Consider the following 17679-nt stretch of genomic DNA (forward strand, 5'->3'; position numbering starts at 1 on the left):
TCTTCTGGTTCCAAATGGATTTTTGGATTGTTTCCTCTAGTTCTGTGAAATATATTATTGGAATTTCAATCAGCATTGCATTAAATCTATATAGCAGTTTTGGAAGTATGGCCATTTTCACTATATTGGTTCTTCCTACCCAGGAATAAGGGATGTCTTTCCATTTTCTTATATCCTCTTTCATCTCTTTTCTCAGAGTGCTGTAGTTTTCTGTGTAGAAGTCTTTTGCTTCCTTTGTTAGATTGATTCTTAGATCTTTCAATTTTTTTGATGCTATTGTAAAAGGAATTGTTTCCCTAATTTCTTTCTCAGTGAGTGTTATTTGGGTACAAGAAGGCTGTTGTTTTTTGAGTGTTGACCTTGTATCCAGCTACTCTACTAAATTTGTCAGTTAGGTCTAGAAGACTTTTGACCGAGTTTATAGGGTCTTCTATGTAAAGTATCATATCATCAGTAAATGACAGTTTAACTTCTTCCTTTCCTATCTTTGTAATTTTTATTTCTTTCTCTTTTCTAATTGCTGTGGCTGATGTTTCCAGAACTATATTGAACAGGAGTGGTGATAGTGGGCATCCTTGTCTTGTTCCTGATTTTAGCATGAAAGTTTTCAGTTTTTGACCATTTAGTATGATGTTGGCTGTTGGTTTTTCATAAATACCCTTAATCAGGTTGAGGTAAAGACCTTCTATTCCAATTTTCTGTAGGGTTTTTATCATGAATGAGTGTTGGATTTTGTCGAATGCTTTTTCTGCATCTATTGAGATGATCGTATGGTTCTTGTCCTTGGCTCTGTTAGTGAATGTAGTGTATTACATTTATTGATTTATGAATGTTGAACCATCCTTGCAACCCTGGAATAAATCAAACTTGGTCAGGGTATATGATCTTCTTGATGACCCTCTGTATTCTGTTTGCCAGTGTCTTGTTGAGGATTTTTGCATCTGTGTTCATTAGGGAGATTGGCCTGTAGTTCTCTTTTTTGGTTGGGTCTTTCCCTGGTTTTGGAATCAAAGTAATACTTGCTTCCAGGAATGAATTTGGAAGCTTTGCTTCCCTTTCAATTTCATTGATGAGTTTAAAGAGTAGTGGCAATAGTTCTTCTTTAAATGTCTTGTAGAATTCATCAGTGAAGCCATCAGGAACTGGGCTTTTCTTTGTTGGTAAATTTTTAATTACGTTTTCAATTTCACTCATTGTAATCGGGGTGTTTAGAATTTCTGTATCTTCTTCATTTAACTTTGGCAATTCATATGTATCTGGGAATCTGTCCATTTCTTCTGTGTTTTCCATTTTATTAGAGTATAGGTTCTCAATGTAAATATTGATGATCCTCTGGATTTCTGCTGGGTCTGTTGTGACTTCACCTTTTTCATTCTTAATTGCATGGATTTGAACGTTTTCTTTCCTTTTTTGATAGGGTTGGCTAAAGGTTTGTCAATTTTATTCTTTTGAAAAACCAACTCTTTGATTCATTGATTTTTTTGTATTGTTCTCTTAGTCTCCATTGCATTGATTTCTGCCCTGATCTTTATAATTTCCTCTCTTGTACGGGCTTTGGGTTTGTCATCCTCTTCTTTTTCCAGGAGCTTGAGGTTCAGCATCAGGTTGTTTATTTGAGCTCTCTCTGTTTTCCTAATATGAGCATTCACTGCTGTGAATTTCCCTTGCAGAACTGCTTTCATTGTGTCCCATAGATTCCTGTATTTTCCACTGGCATTATCATTTACTTGTAGAAACTGTCTAATTTCTTCTTTAATTTCCTCTGTGACCCATTGGTTTTTCAGGAGAGTATCATTCAATTTCCATGTGTTTGTGGGGGTTTTGTGGTTTCTTATGCTATTGATCTCCAATTTTATTGCACTATGGTCTGATAATATACAGGGGGTAACTTCAGTTCTTCTACGTTTACTTAAACATGTCCTATGAGCTAGCATGTGGTCTATTTTGGAGAATGACCCATGTGCAGCCAAAAAGAATGTATATTTTGATTTTGTGGGGTGGAACACTATAAACATCTATTAAGTCCATTTGTTCAATAGCTTGGTTCAGTTCTAGAATTTTGTCGTTGATTTTTTTTCTAGATGATCTGTCTATTTGTGATAGTGGGATATTGAGGTTCCCCACTACAATTGTATTAGTGCTTATTTGGTTTTTCATGTCCATTAATATTTGTTTTGTATAGTTGGGAGCATTCCTATTTGGTGCATATATATTTATGATTGTCATCTCTTCCTCTTGGATTGCTTCCTACACAAGGATGTAATGACCATCTTTGTCTCTCTTGATTACTTTTGGTTTAAAATCTACTTTGTCTGCAAATAAGATTGCTATCCCTGCTTTTTTCTGGGTTCCTGTCATGTGGATAACTGTTTTCCATCCTTTTACTATCAGTCTATGAATTTCTTTTTTAATTAGGTGTGTTTTTCGTATACAACATATTGTTGGATTTTGCTTCTTGATCCATTCTGCCAGTCTGTTTCTTTTGATTGATGAATTGAGGCCAGTAACATTGATGGTTTTAATTGATAGATATTGACTCTTCCTTGTCATGATGTTTTACTGTTGTTGCCTCTTTTATTTTTTATTTTTCCTCCTTTCCCTTTAGTTTTTTGCCTTGCCTGGTGGCTTCCCTCTGTTGAGCCTCATGGAGTTGTGACCTTCATTGTCTTTTTCTAGGTTATTGTTTAGAATTGTTTGGAGTGCTGGTTTGGTGTTCATGAAATTTCTCAGGTGTTCTTTGTCGTGGAAGTATCTAATTTCCCCATCGATTTTGAAAGATAATTAGAAAATTTTGCAGGATACAACAGTCTAGGTTGGAAGTTATTTTCTTTTAGGGCTTGAAATACTTCACTCCAGGCTCTCCTTGATTTGACCATTTGTGTTGAGAAGTCTGCTGTGATTCTGATGGGCTTTCTTTTGTAGGTGATTTGTTTCTTTTCTCTAACTGCTTGTAGGATTTTGTTCTTCTATTGGGTTTCTGCGATCTTGACTGTTACATGTCTAGGTGTAGATTTTTTTTTATCGTGGCTAGTTGGAGTTCTATGTGCCTCACTTATCTGTATATCCAATTCTCTACCTCTGTCTGGGAAGTTTTCTACTATTACTTCTGTGAACAGTTTTTTTATGTCAATTGTACTTTCTCCTGCTTTTTTGTGGGCTCCTTTCAGTCTTATGTTATTCTTCTTTGCATCATCTAGCAGCTGCTGGATTAATTTCTTGTGGTCACTTACTATTTTTGAGAAATCTCTGTTTTCATGGTCACTAACCATAATCCTGTCTTATATATCTGATATTCTATCTTCACATTCCCTTAATCTGCTGTGAATACTTTCAGTGGAGTTTTTAATCTCCTGGATATCTGTTTGAGTCTGTTTCATGGATTCCATTTCTTTCTTATGTTGGACAGTCATGGTTCCATTTCTTTCTTATGCCAGGCATTCATGGCTTTCAGCATGGTTCTGAGCTCATCTTTTTTTTTTTTTTTGGTGCCGGAGATCGAACTTGGATCCTAGCACTTGTGCAGCAGGCAGCAAAACCACAGAGCTAAATCCACAGCCTTCATCTGTTTTTTTATTGTTTCTGTTCTAGAGCCTGTAATCATGTCTTTTACTCTGCTCTCCATCTCTGTAGTTTATTTATATCTTCTTAGAGCTTGGCTGAGCACCTTATTGATTTGTTTTTCTTTTTTTTTTTTTTTTGGTACTGGGATCGAACTCGGGTCCTTGTGCTTACGGGGCAGGTGGCGGAACCACTGAGCTAAATCGCCAGTCCTTGATTTGTTTTTCTGTCTCTTCTTTTATCATGTAGTATAATTCAGCTGTTTTGCTTTTGATTTCATCCCCACTGATCCTCCATGGATCAGCTTTGGGGGTATTGGGAGTTTGATAGGCATTTTGTTGTCTTGTGTTCTCATATTTTTGGCATGTGTTTGGGGGTGGGTGCCCACACATACCTTCTGAGATTTGCAAGTGAATTATAGTGGAAAGACTTTCCTACTATAGATGAATGGATAAAGAAAATGTGGTATTTATAAAAAGAGAGTAATGCTTGGCCATAATGAAGGATAAACTTGAGTCATTGTAAGAAAATGGATGTACCTTGAGACCATAATATTAAGTGAAATAAATCACACAATCTTAAATATTGCATGGCTTCTCTAATATGAGAAACCCAAAAAATAAATCAAGACCAAAGTAGAAGACAGCCTATGGGAAGTAGAGAGATAGGTCTTTTTCAAATGGGAAGGATGATCAAAAGGTGATGGGAGGGGAAAGTGATGAAAAGAAGAATTGAGATGTGTTATATACATGTACCAACTCTCAACAAGGAATGTAATCATTATGTACTGAAAACATGCACTAATAAATTATGAAAACTGGAGAAAAAAGGACTTTATTTCTAGTATGGCAATCTCTTTAGTGTCAGCTTTTCAGTAATGGACTGTGGATGTGGCTAACTGTAGGCCATACTAACTGTTTGCCTCTGTCCCAGGATCCAGCCACTTCCATTTATTTGGGAGGTAAGCATGCAGCATGATTGGCCCAGCACCCAGTTCTCCAGAAATGAATTATAGTGTTGTTGATTATGCAAAGACAAACCAGATATTGGCACTCAGTAAAAACCAGTTAATAGCAACGATTATGCAACCCTGGCAATAGCAACAAAATCAACAATAATACAGTCAAAGACAAACTGAATATTGATATACCATAAGGACCAATTAAAGATACTGTATCATTCTTTTTTTTTTTTGGTACCGGGGATTGAACTCAGAACTTTGCACTTGCAAGGCAAGCGGCAGAACCACTGAGCTAAACCCCCAGCCCTATATCATTCTTAACCATAGAAAAGACATATATAACTATAATACAGACACAAAGATGAACCAAATATTGACATACAATTAATATTTACTTAATGTAACAACTATACCACCATTCATAATAGAAAAGAATTCAGCAGTAATATCATAGTTACCTAAATATCTAAAGATTAATGAAGTTTAATTGTAATAGTAGTAAAGATGAAGGGAGTGATGAATGGGAGAATGAAAGAGGTAAAATCTGAAAAATAAAAAGATGAGATAAAAGTAAGAAAATATATTAAGGAATAAAAGAAAAATAAGTAAAAGAAACAGTAAAAAGAATTAGATAAAAGAAACAGTAAAGAAATAATAGAAGAAATAAGATCAAAGTAAAGGAAAAAACTTAAAAAAAAAAAATGAATCCAAAAAACTCCTTTGTGTTTTTGAATGAGTGGTTTCTTTCCAGGGTCTGCGGTGTTGAAATCCACCAGATAGTGAATCACTGCTAAGATCTATTTTGTTTCCACACTCACTGTTATGGCTATGTCTCAGTATGCCCACCCCCACACCCCAGAGTCTCATACAGTTATAGGTGAAGCTTTTCAGAGGTGGCTGGATCTAGAGTGTGTGATGCTGGGATTGAGTGTGTGATTACTAAATCAGTCCACTGATTGGTTTGGCATAGTTCTGGGTAGGATCGAGGTCGCCCCACCCTGGGTGTTAGTGCTACTCACTTTAAGGCCAGGTAGCCTAGATGTAATATGCAGGACAGAAAGAGGTCTGTTTGGGTTACTTGCTGCTTCACTGGTTTTGCTGCTTTCTCCCTGCCATGAACTATTTCTCCTCTCTGATGCCCCTCTGCCATGCCACCCTGCCTTGGAGCCAGCTGATTATGGACTAAAACCTCTGCAAACTATAAGTCAAAATAAACCTTTCCTTCTTTAACTTTGGGTGTTAGGTGTTAGATATTTTGTCTCAGCAATGAGAACAGTAATTAAGATACAGTTTTGTGTATGAATGCTAAATCTTGCCACACATTGGGTTTCCTCAATCAGTAGTGTCTCCTGTAAGTCTGTGATCACTGTAGCTACTCCCAGGTTCGGTGTCCCTCTGTGCACCCTTCATCATGGCTTTCTTCACCTGGCTTTACAGCCTGTGGGTTTGTGGGGTCCTCCCACTGCTCCCAAGACCCCTCTGTACATACACCCCAGGCTGTGGCAAATGTGCAAGCCAAGGCAAATTCTTGCTCACATTGGTAGATGGACAAAGCAAAGAGACCACTGAGTTCTATGCTCAATGTAGGCAGCAGTGGAGGGTGTCAAGCAGACTGCTGTACTTATTGCAAGCACTTTCAAACTGAACCACTTCTGAATGCCACACACAACCAGCCTGTGTTCTCATCACAGAGGATGTGGCCCCATGTCCTCCTGGTCTGAGCTTAAATCTCTTGGAGGGGGGGAGCCTACACTCTGTGACTGTCTTTGGCCCTCTCCACCCAGTCACTATGGTGGGGTGACACCAGAAACCTTGAAGTATAGTTATTCTGTGGCTCAGTCTTAAACAACTAACCCCTTCCCAGAATTTCTCCTAATTAAACCCTCTCAAGTATTGTAAGCATGGCACTGGATTTTTTTCTTCAACTCTAGCCTGCCATGCAGAAGGAGTCACTTTCAGAGTAAAACCTCATGCTGTGTTTGCAGTTAAATAGCTGCAGGCTTTTCTTGGGGGTAGTGCTGCCATCCTGGTCTGCTGTTTCTCCCTGGAGCTGCCAGTGCTCTCCAGGCTTACCCTGTATCATTGTAGACAGGTCGCTCTCTCCAGGAGCTGTGGTCAGTTTTCCAGACTGCTTCATTCTTTTCTCTGTGTTGTACTCTGTTTCTCCAGCTTCTCTGTAGTTTCTAGTTTTCCTGTCAGCTCCCTCCCAATTCCTGGAGGTCAACTTTTTTCTTTCCCTCTTCACCCAGTTGTTTTTTCCAGGTATCCAGATTGCAGGTCCCAGAGAGGCTATACAATATTTTGCTGCTGGTTCTACCTCACTGTTTTGGACCTCAAGGGCCTGGTTAGACTCTAGTTTTTAAATGATCTTTTTTTTTTTTTTTTTTGTACTAGGATTGAACTTGGGACCTTGTGCTTGCAAGGCAGGCTAAATTCCAGGCCCTTTAAATGATCTTTTGAAAATGCTATTTAAACAAATACTTGTCACAATTGAGAAAATATTGATTTTCACGTAAAGTGGCTGGTAGTCAGATTTTTGTCACTATGACAAAATATCTGAGATAAACAACTTAGAGAAAGAGTTATTTGGCTCAGAGTTATGGAAATTTAAGTCCATAATCAGCTCCCTATTGCTTTAGATCTATGGCAAGGCAGAAACAGCTGAAGGACATAGCAGAGAAAAACCATTTACCTCATGATGACCAAGAAGCAGAGAGGGGGAAAAGAGCCAGAGAGGAAGGAGCCAGGGACAAAACATACCCTTCAAAGCCATCCCCACAGTGACCTGTGTCATCCAGTTAGGCCCCACCTCCTAACATCCCTGTTGAGCTGTAAACTCGTCAACAGATGCGTTCACTGATAAATTTAGAGTTCTTGAAGATCCAGTCACTTCCCAGAGGCACAGCTGGCAGCCCACCCTTCAGTACAGTGCTCTACACCTTTTGGATCCCAACCATAAGAGTAGCACAGAGTGTTTTAAATACTGTAGCAGTGGATCAGAAGACCTGAGTTAACATTCAGGTTAAAACAGTATTAACTTAAATTCTCACTTTCTCCCTAAAAGAGGAAATATTGTTAAGTTCAAATATAACCAGTTCTTGATTACTCATAATGATGGGAATGTAGAAGTATGATCACCAAAACCCAAAACTGGTAGATAAATTAAAATTTAATAATTCTAGAATACTTTATTTTTCTTATGCTGATTTATCATTCTAATTATATTTTGTTTAGGATAAAATTAAAATCCATTTTTATTTCTTTAAACTATACCAGCAGATGGCAGGAAGATGTATCCCAGATAATTATAATGTGATGACAGAAGTCATTTTGAAATTTAAAATTTACTATAATTAATTGGCAATATAGGAAAGAAAACATTGATTCTGTAGTTGTCACTATTATTTTTATTATTGTATAAATTCATAGTTTATTATCTTCAATGAATTTATTCATCAAGAACTTTAACAAATTCTTTAGTCTTACTAGTCCCCTTTCTGCTATATTTTATTCATTATGATTTTCCCACTTTTAGTACCCTCACACATACCTTTGTGATCCTGTTGTTATTCAGTCTCTGCTTCTTCATCCCTTATACACACACACACACACATTTTTTCCTGCCTTCTCTCACAGCTTTCAGTTCCAAAATTAACTTATTCCCCTTTTCCTACCTAAGCTTCTGTTTTTTCTTCAAGTCTATTCTCCATCAGGAGTACGAAAGTATAGATGTATGCATCACCTTTCCACTAGTGGAACAAAATGCCTGATATACATAGCTCAGAAGAGAAAAGGTTTATTTTGGTTCATGGTTTCAGAGGTTTCGGTTCATGGTCAGCTGGCTCCAACACAGAAACATCATGGCAGAAGAGTGTAGTACTGGAAAGCTGCTCACCTTATTGCATCCAGGAAGCAGCAAGGGGCCAACTACAAGAATATACCCTTCCAGGTTATGCCCCCAATTACCTGCTTCCCCCAACCAGGCCCCACCTCCTAGTATCCTAGTAGCCCATTCAGCTATGAACTCATCAGTGGTTAATCCAATGATGAGGTTATTACCCCTCAATACAGGAATCTTTGAGTTGACACTTCATATTTAAACTATAATATACATATGTATGTGTGTATCTATATGTCCAAAAATATTTGTTGGGCCGGGGATTTACCTCAGTGGTTCGGCTGCCTGCCTCAAGTGCAAGGACTCGAGTTCGATCCCCAGTACCAAAAAAAAAATTTGTTGACATTAGGCAGTACTTTTAAATAGATTTTTAATCTCCAGCCTCTATATTCAATCCTCCATGCACATTGGAAGAGTGAAAACAAAGTATCCCTATTTGTCCTTTTATTCTGACCATTATTTCTGGGCTAAGATTATAAGGGCTTCCATCACATAACCACTGTTCCATTTTGGAAATTGAATAACTGGTTTATTTTTCCTTGAGCTACAGTCTTATACAGCCTTTTTCCTTGCTTTCAGTATATTGTGTTCTTTAGTAGGTATACAGGCATGTATCATCCCAGCTAAATCCCTACCCCATTATTTTATTTAATTTTTATTTTTATTTTTTTTGGGGGGGGGTACCAGGGATCAAACTCAGGACCTTGTGCTTGCCAGCCAGGCACTCTGCCACTGAGCTGAATCCCCAGCCCCTCTGTATGTTTCTTTTAAGGTGTAGACTGTTACTCAAAAATATTTACTACTGACCATTTTATAGTGACTCTTATTCATACTTGTCCTCTCACAATAAACAACTAGAAAACAACTGTTTCAAGTATTAGAAAATAGGCAGTACAGAATGTTATCCAGAAGAGAAAGGAAACAAGCAAGGTGAGTCCGAGAGGTATATTCCTGGCCCCAGCATAGAGAGGAGGAACTCGGGAAAGCATGGTAGTTATCAATGAGTTGAGAAAACAGTTCACAGCTTAGAGAGGCTAAGGAGGACAAAGTTTGTTGGAAAGTGTCCTGGAGATGGTGCTAATCAAGGAATGCTTAGAAATCTGCTTCAGAGTTCCCTGGAGTCTTGCTGCATACTAAATGAACACACATAGAGAGAAACTCCACAAACCTGGCAACTACTGAGGATCTGTAATTGAGCATTTCCCAGAAGTTACACAGGAATGAGAGATGTTGGGTTCTGTCTAGACAGAGACATAGTTGAACCTCCAAAGCATGCAGTGGAGATCTCAAAAGGACAATTTAGTAAAAGGGGTAAATTTACCCTCCAGTAGAGCCGATGCTAAACCTATCAACAAATATCAAAAACAATCTTTAAAAGGATGAAGCTAGTCCACAATTTGCTTAACTGCTTGGAAAAACAAAGTTCAACAATCTGTGGAAAAACAGTAAAATTAAGAACTCAGTGATGTAACATGTGCAGTGCTCAGCAGTCATTCAGAAGTCACTATAGACAAAGAAGCAGGAAAATGTGATCCATAACCAAGAGGAGAAAAAAGCTAACCAATAGAGAGAAATAATAGGAGTAGTGGAGTTAGCAGAAAGAGACTTTAAAAGATCCATTATAGCCAGGGATTTGGCTCAGTGGTTCCACCACCTGCCTCGCAAGTGAAAGGTCCTGAGTTCGATCCCCAGTACCAAAACCAAAAAAACCAAAAAAGAGCCATTATAAATATGCTTAATGATTCAAAGAAAAGCATGAACATGAGAAAAATGGAAGACATATAAAAGAACCAAATAGAGATTTAGGAAATAAAAAGTACAAATATCTGACATTAAAAATTCACTGGACGGGCCTAACAGCAAAGTAAATGAACATTACAGAAGAATGAGTAAGTGAATTTAAAGATATAATGATAGAGACTACCTAAATTGATTGAGGCATAAAGGAAAACATGCACAGAGCTTCTGACCCTCTGACCTGTGGGACAAGTGGTCTACATAGTATAACTGGAATCTAAGAAGAAAAAGAGACCACCAAAAATATTTGAAGAAATAATGATTGAAATTTTTTTCAAATTTTATGAAAACCGTAATTGAGAGGTGAACTTAAATCCAAAAATTTCATTGATCCCCAAGAAAGATAAACACAATGTAAACCACACCAAAGGCTAATCAAATTCAATGCTAACCTATACACAAACTCTTAGAAGCAAGCCTGGGGGTCATTACCTATAGGGGAACAAAGATGCGATTGCAGACCTGTTGTCAGAAACAGTGCGAGCTAGAGGGAAGTGAAATATTTAAAGTACTTGACAGTCAACATAGTATTCTATATCCTTAATATGAAGCAGAAATAAAGACTTCTAGGAAAACAATAGAGAGAACTTCTCTTCAGAAAACTCATGCGGCTGTACTCCCCTGGGAGGTGAATCCTTTCTTTCTCCAGCATATCCACACTGTGTGTATTACCTGCCCATCAGTCACTTGGTAGACATCTCTCAGTTAACAGACTGGCATGGTATTGCAGTGCTTGTTTTCAAGTAATTTTATTTTACTTAGTAATGACCTCAAAGTGTAAGAGTAGTTATGCTGGCAGGGTTTTTTTTGTTGTTGTTTTGTTTTGTTCTTGATACTGAGGATCGAACTCGGGACCTTGCGCTTGCAAGGGAGGTGCCGGAACCACTGAGCTAAATCCCCAGCTCAGGTTTTTTATAATATATTGTTATAATAATTTTATTATTGTTGTTAATCTCTTACTGTGCCTAATTTATAAGCTAAGCCTTACTAGAAGGAGGGTGTGCATGCATGCGTATGTGTGTATGGAAAAGTATAGTAGTATATATGGAGGGTTTGGTCCTGTCCATGGTTGCAGCCATCCAGTAGGAGTCTTGGAACGTATTCCCAGTGAATAAGGAATCACTAGTAGATTAAAATGCTATCTGTGAGCCAGAAACTTAAGTTCTTCTTGTCAGCATGAATGAATCAGGATGGGACGTCTCCTGTGAGGTAATCTGGGAAGGCCTCCTTGAGCATGTAACATTGAGCAGAGATGTGAAGTGAGCTTACAAGACCATAACACAGGAGAACACTGTAGTGTACTCATCTTTATTGTCTCTACCATTGCCTAGCATGCTTTTCTCACACATAAGTAAATTTTAAATAAATAGAAGTCAAGGGCATGACACAGAAAAAGGCTGGCCACTTCTGGCTACAACATTGTCTAAATTTGAGAATAGCTGCATCTAAAACTTTTTAGCTAGGGAAAAATAAAGGTTAGAAATCAAAATTGGTTAAGAACTATTTAAAGCATAATTCATGTTTCATTTCCTTAAATCATGTATGTTCAACAAATTTAGGCTAGGGACCTGCGAATGAATTATTTTTTATTTTATTCTTTTTAAGTACTGAGGATTGAATGTAGGGCCTTTTCCCCAGGCTGAGCTCAAACCTGCAGTCCTCCAGGCTCAGCCTCTGAGAGTACAGGGATTTATAATGAATTTTTTTTCATTACTGGGAATCAAACCCAGGGTATTTACACAGAGCCACATTCCCAGCCCTTATTTTATTTTGAGACAGGATCTAAGTTGCTAAATTGCCAGGGTTGGGCTTGAATTTGCAGTTCTCCTGCCTCAGCCTCCCTGAATTCTGGGATTACAGGCATGCACCCCACACCCTGCCAATTTAGAATGAATTTTTATTTGAGAGTTTAAGATCTTTTTTGCAGAGATACAAATAGATGTTGCTAACTTGATTTTTAAAATTTCTATTAAATACTTAATACATATTTATGGGGTACAATGTGATTTTTCAACTTGTATTCATTTTGTAATGTTCAACTCAGGGCAAATATCATATTTGTCACCTCAAATACTTACCACTTCATTCATAAACCTCTCTTCTAGGTATTTTCAAGTGTACAATGTAATTTTTCATAGTTATCTACTATCCTGTAGAATACCGGAACTTGTTCCTCTATCTGATTATAACCTTGTACCCAGTTACCAATGTCTCCCCTTCCCCTTCCCCCTCTTCCCTCCAGCCTCTGGAAACCACCATTTATTCTACTTCTATGAGTTCAACTTTTTGAGATTCCACAGATAGGTGAGATTATATGGCATTTATCTCTATGCCTAGCTTATTTCACTTAACATAATGCCCTCTAAGTTCATCCCTATTGTTGCAAGTGACAACTTGATTTTGAAATTACTCTGAGCCTTTTAAATGTGACATACGCAGATGCTGAGAAGAGCAGATATGGTTGAAGAGTACAGGGAGTAGGAATAATAAATTAGTGTAATGAACTTTAATTGGGTATAAACTAATGAACAATCTCCTGTTATGGATGCTGACAGTATGTTAGAAGCTTGTAGCCAGAAGAAGAAAAAGTGGATGCAAAAGCCAAAAAGCAATATATTCCTTGACTTTTGGTTGAAGTCAGTATTAATGTCACTGTTAAATTGAAAGACTTCTCATCCCCTTGTCACCAGGTCATTTCTTCCTTTGGTTGGAATAATTTCTAAGAGTCTCTAACAACCACCTCATTGTCAAGAAGTTAAAAGCAATTGATAAGTTGTTCTGGTAACACCTGTCAGTGAATTAACTCAGAGTACAAAACCCAGCCATTTCAGGAGTTGACAAGTATTATTAAACTGTTTTTGCAAGAAAAGAAGCTGGTTCAAAGGGAAAAGCTGTCAAGGTAACATAATCAGTAAATGGCTCAGGCCTCTTGCCTCAAACCCCAGGCTGTAGCCATGTGGCTTTTCATGGCAAGGAAGACTACAGAGTCATCTATGAACAAGTATCACTCTTCCTTTCTGTCCAGCTCAAAAATACGGTATTTTTTAAAGCTATGACTTTGTCTTCCATTCAGATAAATGTCTTAAGCACAGTTTTGCTTGTCTGAGGTTTATCCTCATTCAGAGATTTATTCTATTTTAACTTTTTTGAACTGAACGTTGAACCCAGGGCCTTCACACTAAGCTACATCCCCAGGCCTTTTTCTTTTGAGACAGGCTCTCAGTAAGCTGCCCAGGCAGAACTCAAACTTGAAATCTTCCTGCTTCAACCAAGTGCTGGGATTATAGATGTGCACCACTTTGCCCAGCCTCTTTTAACTTTTACATGGTAGCAAGCGTGTTTTGTTCTGTTTTGTTTTGTTGAGTACTCCTCTTTTATTTTTATTTTCCTTTGAGCACTTTAACCTGTCTATCTTCAGTACCCTGCTAAACCTCATATTTGAATTAGGGCAAATCACAGAATGCTTATATCCAGGGGGGTGGTGCTTTGGGCAGGTCCTTTCTTAATCCTGAATGTAATCTCCTGGTTTCAATAAGGAAAAATGTTTTGGTTTTTTTTGTTTGTTTTCCAGTACCAAGGATCGAACTCAGGACCTTCCACTTGGAAGGCAGGCGCAGTGCCACTGAGCTAAATCCCTGGCCCATCAATAAGGAAATACGTTAGGAAAGCCTAATTCAAAGTAAATTGGGATTTAGAATTCAGAAATGCTTCTGCTCGTTTGCAGTTAGCTTTCTAGTTGCTTGCTTCTCCATTCTCTACTTTAAATTTCCTTTTTAAAAAGTAAACATCCAATAAGCTGTCTTAGTGTTTTGATTTTTCCTTTGTTTTGTTTGTTTTTAAGACAGGGTCTTGCTATGTAGTTTAGGTTGGCCTTGAACTCACCAACTAGCCCAGATTGGTCTCAACTCATGGCAGTCTTCCTGCCTCAGCCTCCCAAGTACTGGGATTATAGGCATGGGCCACCATGCCCGGCTCTTTTAGTCTGTTTAAACAGAAGCAGGGTGTAAGACAAAGATTTAAGTGCACACGCTCTATTCAGCCCTGTACTGGAGGAAATAAGAGCTGATGGCAGAGAAATTAAAACAGAAAAAAGACCCATGTGTAAGTCACTGGATGCTCTTGAGTTGGTAGTTCAGCCCTTTGGGACAGCCTGAGGAACCATAGCACAGAAACAGGGAGGTCCTGCAGTAGGAAGAACATAGCATGGGCCAAGGGTCTGGTAGGTGGTTTTTGCACCTGCAGGAAGCCAGTTGGTGCCCATGAAGAACAGATACTTAGGAAATAAGGTAGCAAGGGCAAATTAACCTGAAGTAGTAACAGCGCTGTACCATAACACACTAATATATTTGTGTTATACACATTTATGGACATAAGTATATAAAGTAAAATGTGCAATTTTTGGCCCCACCTTTTCTGTGGATTCTTGTCATAACCATTTCACTTTCTATGCATTCACGTGCTATATGAGAGCATACACAGTCATTCCTGTCAGCCATGGACTGACAGCATGTGCAGTGATGGTCCCATAGGATTATATTGCCACCTTAGTTTAAATAAGTAAAGTTCCAAAAACAATAAAGTCACTCAATGATGCATTTCTTAGAACATATTCCTGTCATTAAGCAGTGCATGAGCGTACATACATCTTTTTCCTTTTTTGAAAAGACACGAATCATAATAAGCTCTGTGCTCTGTAACATGTTCTTTTTCCTCTGTGACTTGCATCAGGCTTGGATTTTATCTTATTGTCAGCAATTTGATTTTGCCCTGTAGAATGTACATTGGGAAACACTGGATCAATATTTGAGTTATTGCATCCATGAAGGAATAGTGATATGATCTATAGTTAAAATTCTTGCCTGGGGAAGAGGAATGTTGCTAAAACTGGGAATGAAGTAGGCAAAATTTGGTAAAATCTGGGATTGTTATCACCAGGAAATTATATAGTCAACCCTGCCAATTTCCTCCTCCTGCCCCTAATCAACAGCTCGACATCCTCAATTCAGAAGCAAGAATGATGTTATACAGGGGAGTCATAGAAAAGAGACAAAGGGAGACTTCAAAAGATTCATTCCATCAGCAAGTATCTGTTAACCTCATGCTAAGTGACAGGTACTTTGGCTAAAATGGAGGATAGAGTAGATTCGGTCCCTGTCATCATGTAAGGGAAGTTTACAGTTGAAAGAAAAAAGAGGCAGGAGCAGGGAAACAATGCAGAAGGAAGAGAAAAGAAAATGGTAAAATACCAAAGGAGTGATGAGTTTCAGTGATTGCTGAATTAATGGAGTGCTTGTGTTAATATCATTTACGTATTTAGAAATGAGTTTAAATCCCAGCCATCTGCTCCCACATCAGACACATACGCTGTACCCCTGATTCCACCCTCCCCTACATATATTCATCCCAATAATAATCTGGTCATATAATTCTCATGATTTCCCACAGCTGATAATAAAAAAGACACTTGATTCAAACCAGTGAATTTGACCCAGATCCAAGTATAAATACAGTGAAAGACATAAATTTACTTAGTGACAGTCTCACTAATTGAATTATTTGGCCTGTTTTTAGCCACATTGAAAATTTTTTTTTCCTTTTAAGGTTGTTATGAGTGTTGTTTATCGTGGCATCAATAAGCCAAGAATTCACATAGCTACTCAGTCACACAGATTACTCATCATTGCCTGTTCATAACAGAGTCCTAAAATGTTTAAGATTTCTGATGCAAATCAAAATCTCATCATCACTTGTCATTGCTAAATTAAATGACAGGATAATAACATTACATTAAAACCATTTTTCTCTTGATTGAGTACCTTTTTCAGAAGTGAACCTTCTAGATGTATATTTTCTTCATCAGTACTATAAATGCATTTAGAATCCAAGATAAAAATAGAATTGAAAAGAGGAGGAGTGGGATGTTTTCAAATTATTGATGAACCTCTTTTGAATCTCAACCATATTTGACAGCGTGCTGCTCAGGAGTGGAGTAGTTTTAGCCCAATTTATTAACACTTTTAGAACCACAGAAAGGAGGCTCACGGGTTGAGTTTAATCTTTCACCCCCTGCAAATAAGCTGTTAGTGACCTGTGGGAATTGTCATCATTCTGTTACTGTAGGAATATATATTATGATGTTGATTTCAGCTAGACCATAACCTGTAAATGAATATAAATTTATGATCTACTCAAGCAGCATAAGTTCTCAGACTACTTGCCATTGCAAACTTATCTCTCGGCCTTTCCCATCTAAAGCTAATTAACCTTTTTAGTCACACATGATTGCTTTCCATCTGCTCCTTCTGGCCTTTGGCCCACTGTGGCCAAGCAGAGAGTTCTCTGGCCCCTTTACCCCTTCTTCATTTGCCCCATTCCCAGAACAACTCTCCCATTTTAAAGTCAGTCATTTCTTTCCATCTTTCAAAGATTTTGTTCCCTCACATCTTTTGTTTTCACAGTTATGAAAATCTTACCTTGGAACAAAACCTTTTATTCTTTTTGCCTCATTTGATACTATCATCATCAAGCAATAACATTATGGTAAAAGCGCTTAGCTTTTGGAGAAGTCAGTGAAAGTTTAGACTGAAATAAGATGGGCTGTGAGTTGATAATGATTGAGTCTTGGTGATAGGTGAATAGGGGTAAGGAAGTCAGTGTGCTACTTGCTTTACTTTTATACATTTGCAATTTCCATAGTAAAAATTAAACTCAGCTCTTTAAGATCCATTGTTTTAAATATGTTCTTTTTGAGTTAGTACGTGAAATGTGTGGACTGGGGCCAAGACCTGATCCTCCCCTTGCAGTACCCACCTCCAAGTAATCAGATAAGATCCTTTACTACCTAGAACTGCAGCTTCTCTTTCCTGACATCATGTAAATGATCTCTAGAATCCTGCCATACCCCCTTCTTCTTGTTAAAGTGTCCATATCAACCCGTACAGAAACACACCAACTTCATGCCATGTACCAGATCCCACTGTGAATAAAACTGCTGAGCATTGCAAACAGAAGTATGAAACCGAGGTCCCCATAAATATCCCTGATGCAGTACAGACACCAGGAATTATGATATGAAGTAGAATTACAGCTGTAGGCTGTAGGGGAGAGAAGAATTTTATCAAGGAAGTACATTCTCCTTAGTGAAATAAACTCCTGAATGTTACCTTAAGTAAAGGAAAGGCAATCTTCTCTACTTGTTGTTCTAAAGGGCTCTTTGTTAAGACTATTTGAAGCTCACTCCATCAGATAACCTTTCCCCTTCTAAAGAACTTAAATCACTTGCAGTTACTAATGTGCTTTTTCTTTCCTCTGTTTTTAAATTATAATAGCCTTACTTCTCGTTTGCCAAAAACTGGAGAAACCATCCATGGACATAAATTTTTTATTGGCTTTGGAGGGAAAGGTGCCAACCAGTGTGTCCAGGCTGCCAGGCTTGGAGCAAAGACATCCATGGTATGCAAGGTAA

The 17679-nt window shown here is 38.0% G+C and overlaps 1 protein-coding gene across 7 annotated transcripts in view; it reads left to right on the forward strand.

The window, feature by feature from the left end:
- Positions 1-17679, forward strand: part of Rbks (ribokinase) — a 117418-nt gene that overhangs the window by 8498 nt on the left and 91241 nt on the right. For all 7 annotated transcript variants that reach the window (XM_021253645.2, XM_087216200.1, XM_013070148.3 and 4 more), the window contains exon 2: positions 17543-17675. In XM_021253645.2, coding sequence (XP_021109304.1) covers positions 17664-17675 — 12 coding nt within the window. In that variant the 5' untranslated portion in view covers positions 17543-17663. The remainder of the gene's footprint in view (positions 1-17542; positions 17676-17679) is intronic.

This window comes from Heterocephalus glaber, unplaced genomic scaffold (assembly GCF_053883595.1).
Source record: "Heterocephalus glaber isolate CG9 unplaced genomic scaffold, H.glaber_assembly_v1.0 deba00001457, whole genome shotgun sequence".
Taxonomy (NCBI): domain Eukaryota; kingdom Metazoa; phylum Chordata; class Mammalia; order Rodentia; family Bathyergidae; genus Heterocephalus; species Heterocephalus glaber.